The 10073-nt window shown below is 48.2% G+C and overlaps 1 protein-coding gene across 1 annotated transcript; it reads right to left on the bottom strand.

The window, feature by feature from the left end:
- Positions 1–1463: 1463 nt before the first annotated feature.
- Positions 1464–9664, bottom strand: LOC135712666 (brefeldin A-inhibited guanine nucleotide-exchange protein 3-like). The gene is made up of 7 exons (XM_065235610.1): positions 9374–9664; positions 9173–9306; positions 8478–9109; positions 8098–8418; positions 6432–8039; positions 5938–6373; positions 1464–5880 (listed from the first exon to the last, which is right to left on the bottom strand). Exons 1-7 carry the CDS (start codon positions 9456–9458, stop codon positions 2875–2877), a joined length of 6222 nt encoding a protein of 2073 aa, XP_065091682.1. The 5' UTR covers positions 9459–9664; the 3' UTR covers positions 1464–2874.
- Positions 9665–10073: the final 409 nt, after the last annotated feature.

Below are 10073 nucleotides of genomic sequence, written 5' to 3'. Positions count from 1 at the left end.
TAGACCGCAAGATTTTCCGCCACTCCAACGGAACAGGGTCCTGCGAATCCGTGGACCCAACTCGCCCCCTCTCAAGAACCCCATAGCGCTTCTGCTGGCCAAAGCTCTGCTGGCTCGTTCAGCTTACCCTTTGTTACTAGAACGGCGAGCGTATTCTGGATCCTTGTCGTTTAGTCGGGGAAGCGACGAGATCCTCAATGATTAGCTTCCCCGCAATGGCGATCCTACACTCTACTGTGCCGTGTGTTTGGAACTTTTCGGGGGAAGTCTACTATCACACCCGACAATGCTGGAGATGATACGTCCAACTGACGCGCGTCACGTAAACGGCACAAAAAAAGCTTTTACCGGAAAATGAAGAGATGGGGCAAAACGCGTCGTACTCCTTTCGTGGTTCTAAACTTTTCTTCTAACAGTCACGGACAATAACAAAAACCGCCATCGTTCTCCTGCAACCATGCTCGACTGTTATGCTCTTTATGTTTTCGCCTTCTTTTGCAGCGGGAGGAGAAACGGGTCCTAACTTTATTAGAAACGCAAAACAATCTAAAACGATGGTTGTTTCCATACATTCTAAAACACCTAACATAACTATTTTAATAAAATTAAAGACCCAAACTAAGATTAAAAATATGAATATATTTAAACAACAGTGGTGAGTATGTTACATGAGCGTGCGACCAAAATAAAAATAAATCATGACAGACAAGATACACGCTCATGGTAAACACGTTAAAATGGTGGTTAATAATTGTAACCCTTGACGAGGGTTACAAACTAAAGGTTTTAAAATTGGATTCTTTCATCTTTCCGTCTGTGACCAAAAGCTAGCCACACAAACATTCCTACCATGGTCAAATATTCTCAATCGATTGCTCTTGATCCACTATAACTCGACAGTTTGACGAACAATCAATACGCAACTAACGATTTTTAAGTGGCTCACTACTTGACTAGCCTATTGGTCCCAAGCAAATCTATTAACGTACCCCATTCTAGTCGAAATTCTAGTACTACACTATGTTTGTTTTGATTCCCTATGAAAGTTTGACAGATAAAATTAGGGGTTCGTGGATTTCCCTATGTTTCGAGGGGTGCATCGATTAGCTTGGAACCGAAGAGAATACCAGAGCTGAGCCAAAAAGTTGAGCTCGTTTCTTCGGGACCAGTTACAAAAATAAAACAAGGCTTTCTTTCAAATAATCCTTATAAATCGACGCACCAGCTGATCTGTTGCACAAATATATAATATTTACTTCAATTGTTTATTGTTGTTCACGACAGGTTCCATGTCGGTGTTGGAATTAGTAGTTGTGTTTCAATTTTTTCTTCTCATGTTTGGGTTTCCTTTCTTTTGCAGTTTCGGGTAAATACTTGTGTGATTCCACTTTTATGTTTAGCTGTGGAAATGTTGTTTATACTGTTTTGTTTTCTTATTGATTCATAACATCATTTGCTGTTTGTTGTTTTTTTTTTTGTTATTATTTTCTTTCTCGACAATCAGATGGATGTAACTGGGAATATGGAGGGTTTCTTTTTTTGTTTGTCGCTTTGTCATCAATCAGTGTCGTTGAACCGAGGATAACCCAAGCTTACAATTGTTGATTAAAATAGGGAGTTTAGAAATACAAGGTATTGAAGGGGAAAATACTGATCCGATCACAAAAATACTTGGTTTGTTTACCTTTCGCCGTTTCTGTCCAACTTAAGCAGATCAAAATACTTTTTTTTTATTGTGTGTGTATGTGTGTGTTTGTGTGTCTGTGTTTGTGAAAGAACTCGAATACACTTATGCCACTGATGTTGATAATAACAATAATAATTACTATAAAAATGACAACCACTGCCACTTTGTTGTTGTTTTTGTCTTGTTTGTTTTGTTCCGTTCCCTAATTTGATTCATTGGATTTGTTCGGTTTCTTCGTTTTCCACTTATCAAGAGAAAGAGATTTAGGAGAGTTTATAAAAAATGTCACAGAAGCGTCTAGTTTAAGGGCGACTCCATCATCAGTGAAACGCTTGCGGCACCAATCGCAAAAGTATGTAAGTGTGTGTTTGTGTGTGTTGTTTGTTTTGTTTTCGGTGCGAAGATTATACAGTAGTGTGCGTTTCACCGTGCGTTCGTGAACAAGAAGCGTATATGTCGATAAACGAATCAGAGAACCGGAAAACGCAAAAACTGAAAGCACGCTGGTATTGGTGTGAGTATGAAAGCCATGTTCGTTAGTAGTTGTTACAATATGAGTAGGTGAGGTTTCGGTTATATCGGGTTGTTTGTTTTGCTGTGTTATATGTTAGTAGTCAGTTTGAAAAGATTAGAACACGCGCGCAGTGCGGTAGCTTTAAGCTGTTTGGTGTCGTGTGTATGTGTGTGTATGTGTTGGAGTTTTTTGAGCAAGTGTTTGTGTAGTGTTCAGAAGTGTGTTTGCGTATTTAGAGAGATTTTTCACAGCGGGATGCGTGGAGGGCGTGTAGCTCAAGTGTTGTAGTTTATAGCGGTTTTTTCGCGGTTTTTTTTTAGTAAATTCCTTAGCGTATATCAACAGTTATAGGGTTCTTAAGGGGACTTCAATATGTATATATATAGGTATATATGATTTTGTTTTGTTCCATGCGTAAATGTATAAATCATGTAAAGCTATATATCATCAAAATATGTGTTTTTTTTTTCTTGATCTGCCATTCAACTTCAATTCAGGAGTTTGCATTGTCTGTAAATTTGCGATATATATTTTTTGTTAAACGATTTCAGTCTAGTCGATTATATCTTGTCTTCCATCGAAATGTACGTTTTGCATATATGTTAATGTGTCAAAAGATTTACGTAGAAGAGAACCCGCGCAGCGGGAAAAACACCTCCCGGAAAGCGGCGTACTACTCCATCGTCAAGCCGGTTCCCTGTTCCTGGATCACCCGGAAAGCTTCCCGGATCTTGGGCGTGAGCAGAAGCTTCAGAAGCTCGGCCTGCTCCTCGGGGAGCAGCTTCAGCAATTCCATCGACGCTACGATGAGCTGCTTCAGTGCCGATCGCTTGCAAATCAGATCCTTCTGTATGCTGTTGGTTCGCTGTTGCTCGATCTCCGGCGATATCGATTGCTGCTGTTGCTGTTGATGCTGTAGTTGCTGTTGATGTTGCAAATGTTGCTGCTGGTTAGCGGAGATGTTGAACGGATTCATCCTGCCACCGTGGTTGCCAACGATCGTCGATACGGAGACGCTCTCCTCATCGCTCTTGGACGGAGACTCCGGATCCACCGCTTGATTGTCAATGTCGTTCGCTAGGTCTCCACAGCTGATCCCTTCCGGCGAGCTCGAATGTTCATCTTCGCCACCCGAACTGTCCAGCTTGTCGTCGAAGCGTTCGTATTTCTCCAACTTGTTCTCTACAATGTGCGTTACGATCGATCCATCGTTACCGTTACTCTCCATATTATCGATGAAGTGCTCCGCAATCAGATCCCATAGATCCCGTAGAGCCAACAGGTAGTGGACAAAGTTCTCGTTCTTCTTCCACTGCTGACTAGCGGCCGTCATGTGACTGCACGAATCCAAGATGTACTTGATGTCATCCTCGTTCAAATTGTACGCACTAATGTTGTTGATGTACACGTCCACCAGGGTCATGAAGTTGATGATCCACGAAGAGGTCATCTGTTTGTATAGGTTTGCCGCACTCTCAATGTTCGACACCTTCTGGATCAAGAACTTCAGCCCCGGTCGCATGTCAAAGTCCATCGAACAGATCAGGAACTGCTTCAACGTTCTCAGCAGAACCTCCTTGCTTCGGTAGCCCAGCTGAAACAGTGCCTTGGTACTGGTACTGGTACCGGTTGTCTCACCTCCATTGTAGATGCACGAGTTCAGCTCGTTCGGCACGTTCGTCAACCCGTTCAACAGGATGTTCGCAATGAGCTGCAGCAACATCTGACTCGCCAGCAATCCCACGACCAAGTTCCTATACGGAATCCTAATGATGTAGCTATCCAAGTTGAGTCCATTGCTCTGCAACGACGCACTGATTCCTCCCCCATTCACCGAACAAGACTGGGTCATGCTCGTATTGCAGTTCAATGGATACAGCAAGAACGAGTACGATCGATCATCCGTAGCCGTTCCCGCTCCGTTAACTCCATTCAGTCCACCTCCGAGATTGTTGTTGACCTTCGAGTTCAACACATCTCGCTGATTATCCATCAGGAACACCTGCTGCGCCAACGAATGCACCCTTTGAAGCTCATCCAGCGTACTGTCCCGTCTTGCCGCGACCTTTACATTCGCGCAATCCCCATAGAAACTGTTGGAGTTCTCATTGAAAGCGAAGATCAACTGTCTCAGCGGAGCCATCGTTACCGTACTGGCCCGGTGGATTGCCGACGTGATTACCATCCACTGATCCTCGTTGAAGATGTGTCCCGTCGAGAAGATTATGTGCTTCATACAACTCACCCCAACCCTGGCGATCGTCTCTTGCGACTGTGCCGAACACTCTATCAACACCAGCAGCAGCTGCTTCAGTGCCAAGATCGCTGCCGTCGGAATCTTCGTAGCACTGGATACATCCTCTTCCTTCTTACTTCCATAATAGCCCGCATACTGCTGCTGCTGTTGCTGTTGCTGCTGTTGGTTTTGCTGCTGCTGCTGATCGTCCGCCGAAGTCATCTTTCTCAGCTTACTGAATTTCATGTTATCCACCGGTCGAACGATACTCGTAAACTTGCTCTTACTTTTGACACTCTGCTGATGATGGTTGTACGTCTGCTCGCTTCCAATCACAATGCGGTCCTCCAGCCCACTAACCGTGCCTTGGGACTTCTCGATAAACTCCACCACCAGGTCAGTGGTCATGCAACAGCAGTGCTTGAAGTTCTTCTCGATCAAAGTCCAGTTCTTCTGTGCCTTGTTGACGTACCGCAACCAATCCTGAATCATCGGAATCAACAGATGGTTAATGCAGTAGAACCCGAACTCGATGCCCGGATTGATGAGCAGTGATTTGAACAGTTTGAAGATGGACTGCAGTATTGGCGATTGGTGAGCGATCGGGCAAACGATCAGCGAGTTGGTCAGACCGTCCAGCAGCAGGAACCACACCTTCAGCACTCCACTCGGCTTGTCCAGCTCATCGATCTTGGTGATCGTCTCCTTATCGATATGCAGCGAACGGTAGCTGATCATGTACTGCTCGTTGCTGCTCTGCAGGTAGTCCTGCCCGAAGTAGGTGAAGTTCTCCATCGAGTTCGGAATGTTGGCATCGATTATGTGAGTGTAGGTGATACCTTTGATCTTGTAGGTCGAGTGCAGATTCGGACATTGAGGCATATTGTACATAAAGCTAAGGATCGATGAGCAACGTTCGAGGAATTTCAACGCATCATATAAAAAATCACTGGATCTAATGTTATTGTCGTCGTTTGTGCTGCCGTCTGGCCCGTTGCCACCACCTCCACCAGTCGAACCGGCAACACTTCCTCCGCTGCCGGAAATCTCCAAGTACGACAGCAGACACAGAATACAGTCCAATCCGGCGTTGGCAAACACCAGGGTGTTATCGGTCTCGAGGAACACGTGGAAGATGTCGATGATGTTGGACAGATGTACCGGACGGTTACGGGCGGTTCGTAGCGTTCCAAATAGCGGTCGCCAACCTGATCGGATCTCCGTGCGGTGAGCTTCGACGATCTCGTACAGACAACCGACTATCTGATCCTGCACGTCCACGTCGCACGAATCCATGCTCAGCAGATTCTCGAAGGGCTTGAGAAGCGCCTCGTTGAAGTGGAAGTGCGGCAACTCGGATTGCTCCACCAGCAAGGCCGTGATGATGTCGTGGATGTACTCGATAGCACGCTTGGAAATAGCTCGATCCTTATGACAGGCAGCCTAAAACAAAAAAACCATCATTACCTGCGCTCAACTTCCCCAAAGCATCAAACTTACATCCATCAAGTGCGGTCCGGTGATGGCCCAAACCTTTAGGATGTGCAACAGTGGCCTTGGTCCCCGGAATACCTTAAGCGTAACGTCTCCGACGCGATGCAACAGCAGGGACAGCGGTAGCGAATCGTTCTTGACCTTCCACGGGCGACCGAGCCACCAGGACTTCTTACCTTTCTTGGACGACGAGCCACGGTACAGCTGCTCACGCGACGCCCGGCACAGGCTCTTCAAGAAGTGCAGCAGCGCCGGAAGAGCAAGCCGTTCGGCAGCATCCGAGAAGAGCGTATCCGCCTGATGAGACAACGCACACAGCATTTTGGCCGTATCCGCTTGCGACAGATTCACCGTATCATTCCCGGAGTACGCTTTCAGGATGGTCGCCACATTGGCGTTCGAGTTTGGAAGCGGAGCCTGCAGGAAACTGTAGACGTCCACGCTGCAATGGAAGAATTTATTAAAATCAAAATTTCGCACACTAACTGAATCCAACTCACCAGGTCTCATCCTCGTCGATTGGATACGACGACAGGTTCAACTTGTCCGATTGCCCTCCACTCTTGCTCGGCGAATCGTTTTCCTTCCCACTGTTCGCCACCTGCGAAGCATTCCCCATCTGAGCGTTCTGCGAACTGAACAGATCATGTTCCAGTTGAGTCACATGGCGACAGACGGAGAACACTGGCAGCCAGCAGTCGGCCGAATGTGATCCTAGCTCCAATCCTCCGGACAACACTACGTCCATCGACAGAGCCTGACTGGCGGGAATTTTTGGACCGGAATTCTGGCATACGTTAGTCGCGATCAGGTTCAGAATTTTCCCGGCCAAATGCTGCAGATTCAGGGAATTACTCAAAGTTGCCGCTGCGTGGAGGCCTTCCAAGCTTAGAGCGTACAGCGCTTCACCAGAGGTACGAGCTTTCTTCTTAACGCGGAGCGTCTTCTTCGATAACTTCATCAACCGAGCGGTGCGAGAATCATCGACCTCACCCAGGCCGGCGGTCAGCACGGTGACCATTGAATCCCAACAGCACGTCAGTAGACGACGAGCGAGCTTCTTAGCTGCCAGCTGCTTGACGTTTGGCTCGCTTTGAATTCGCACGACCGATTGAAGCCGTTGCCAATCCGACAGCATTTGTGATGGTCCGACGCCTCCAGCGTCGTACAGCATGTCCACCAGAGCGCAGTGTGATCCATCCGTGTTCTCGATGGACTTGAGCGTTCCGAGAGGATTGGAAGCTAGGATGCTTTGATACAGTTCGCGAAGCCATGCGGAACTCAGGTAGACCAGGACTCCGGCATTCTGGACGGAGGTCACGAACTGCTGCTCGGACAGGGGTATCAAGATCGGTTCATGGCCTTCGTCGTAGTGACCGGCTTTCATAAGTTGCAGTGCTAGCAGGAGAGCAGAGTAGGTGGCCAGATAGATGCCATCCGCGTTCAACGCGGTCAGATTGTAATCGTAATCTGAGTAGTTTACACTGTTCTGTTGGCAGATGTTGGAGGCAAACTCCTGGATTGCTTCATCCACTTCGACGGAAGCTTTCAGTTTCAGCAGGTTTGGAACCAGATCACCGGTGAGCACCTTTGCAAATTCCCTGGCGTGATGGCGATCACAGTCCACGTCGGACCGCACGTGTGGAGGTTCCTCCAGATGAGCCCAGGGCCAGTTTCCATCGGCCCTGGATGATACATCGTCGCTGGAGGAGTGGGCTTCGTCTTCTGGGCCCTCGGTGTCTCCGGATCCGAGTGATCCCGCTTCGGGATCGATAGGATGCTCGGCATCCACCTCTGACTCCGACGAGGTTTCGAACCCATTCTGACGGAGTTCAGCCACGGCATCCCGATACGGTGCCGGCAGCCGTGCCATCGATTGATATGTCAACGGACCGGTGTAGTCAGATTCGCGCAATTGGTGGTACCGATTGTTGATGACATCGGCGATCCGGTCGCTCATGATCGACTCGTCGAACGTTCCGGAGCATAGGGTCTGGAGACTGTCGAGCAAAGCTACGATGCACTCGACGCTGGAGTTCATCGAACTGTCCACGGAGTTGCTGCCGTGCTGGGACGTGGTTGCGCATTCCTCCATGGCGTCGATTATTCTGGAAATTTAAAAGGTCATGATTTCCTAACGAAGCATTCATGAACCAAAATACTCACAGTCGAAACAGTGCCATATCGTCGCTGCAGCTTTGTCCTTGGTTTTTGTCCGGGTACAGGATCACGGACAGATCGATGAGCCGTTCGGGGCTCTTGAGGATCTCCCGAACGCAGCGCAGGGGTTCGGCGCGATTCGCCGGTATCGGCAGTAGCAGCATCCGATGGAACAAGGCTTCCAGCATGGGCCTAAGGGTACCCTGAGCTCCGGCGATTCGCAACAGCTGGATGCTGGTTAGGTAGATGCAACGGGCTTGGGGGCCATCCAGCCCCGGACGGGTGAAGAATCCACGGTGTTCCGATTCAATCAGATGTATTGCGTCTCTGTGGGAACGAGAAAAATGTCAAGGGTATTGGTGGAGGATATTCCCAGCGATGCTTACTTGTAAGTGAACTTTTTGTCAATGTTGACTCTTCCGGGGGAGCCGAGGGTAGCGGCTAGCGTTGGACAGAACTTCTGCCATAGGAACGCTGTAAAGTGTGGATTTGCGTGGACATCCGGTGGCAGGGAGGTTACCAGAGTTAGGATGCATTCCATTAGGTAGAGAGACCCGGCGGAGTCAGTCCGCTTGGGGCTTCCGGTGGTCGGTTCGATCAACCGACTGCACAGCCATTGCATAACGGGGATAACCTCATTGTAGACGGCAGCAGCCATGCCGATGTTGATGATCGCTGCCGGACCGGTACGTAGGATCTCTTCGGCCTCGTCCTTGAGAAAGGTGCAGAACGCGCGGAGACATTGGCTACCGGCAGCTAGGGAAGCTGCTTTTACGGCTCGGGAACCGTTTTCCCAGCATTCGCCACACTTGGAGAGGACCTCGATCAGAAGCCGTCCGTTGAGAGTGCAGGTCGGAGAGCAGGCCATCGACAGGAACAACCGAAGTACGTTGACAACGGTGTCCTCGTTTCCGACGGTAGAAATTCCGGAAGTCGATCGGAGCAGTTGAGCCGGCAACCACAGTGAATCGTCCTCCGGTTCAAGACCGAAGAAGAACCGCTCGTCGCGGATGATGCGCTACAAGAGTGGGGAGATGTTAATGTAAGGTTCCGGAATTTCCAGACATGATCAGAAACTTACGTGCAAGCCGTTCAGTCCGTAGGTGACAAACTTGGGTCGCTTTGTCTCCAGCGCCATCTGGAGTGCGGTGAAGCACACCGTTCGCAGCTCGTACGAGGGATCCCGATGGATGCCATGCTGGCGTAGGAGTTTGTCTGCCAGCAAAGAAAACCCATAACGTTGAAGCCCACAAAAATCAATGACTCATCGAACTGTACTCACCGTGTGCAATTTGTGCGGCTTGTTTCAGATTTTGCTGTTTGCTACCGGTCGCCTCCTTCACGATAGTCATCAGTAGTTCTTCCATGGTTGTTGTTTGGCTGGCTGAACTCGGTACAATATCAACAACAACAACAACAACAACAGTACTAAGCTGTCTTCATGTTCGTGACTAACACTGGAATTCGGGTTGAAATTCTTCTTCTTCCGGGCGGTTGCCTTCACAGGAGATAACCCCCTTTTTCGCTGCAACTGCAACACACTGCACACTCAATGTTTTGCGGTTGTCTCGAGTTACAGCGATAAATAAAAAGCCTAATCTATACTCTATCGATTTTCCTCCTGTGTGTGAGTATGAGCATAGGGACAGCAAAAACAAAAAAAAAGGGTGAGTCCAACTTTAAATTTGTTCCTGTTCCTAAAAACCATATGGATCGGCAAGTAATGGACCACAACGCTAGAGCAATCAATTATCCCAAATTCGTTACACCCCTCAAGCGATGACCCGAGCCTTGAAATGTCCAATTTAAGTAAACCCCTGAAATTTTATCATTGCAGATGTTTGTCATCCCAAAACCCTCTTCCGAAGCTAAGGTGGGTCCAACCGAACAGATTCCTCGAATTTTCCCAAATCCTTACACTTTTTCCCGCAAACCAACACCATACTCACATTCCCCGGACCTTAACCAAGCCGTTCGAGCAC

This window comes from Ochlerotatus camptorhynchus, unplaced genomic scaffold (assembly GCF_037179485.1).
Source record: "Ochlerotatus camptorhynchus isolate MF236.1 unplaced genomic scaffold, CSIRO-AGI_Acam_v1.1 ptg000500l, whole genome shotgun sequence".
Taxonomy (NCBI): Eukaryota; Metazoa; Arthropoda; class Insecta; order Diptera; family Culicidae; genus Ochlerotatus; species Ochlerotatus camptorhynchus.
The sequence above is the reverse complement of the archived record's forward strand: the minus strand, read 5'-3'. Positions and strand labels throughout refer to the sequence as shown.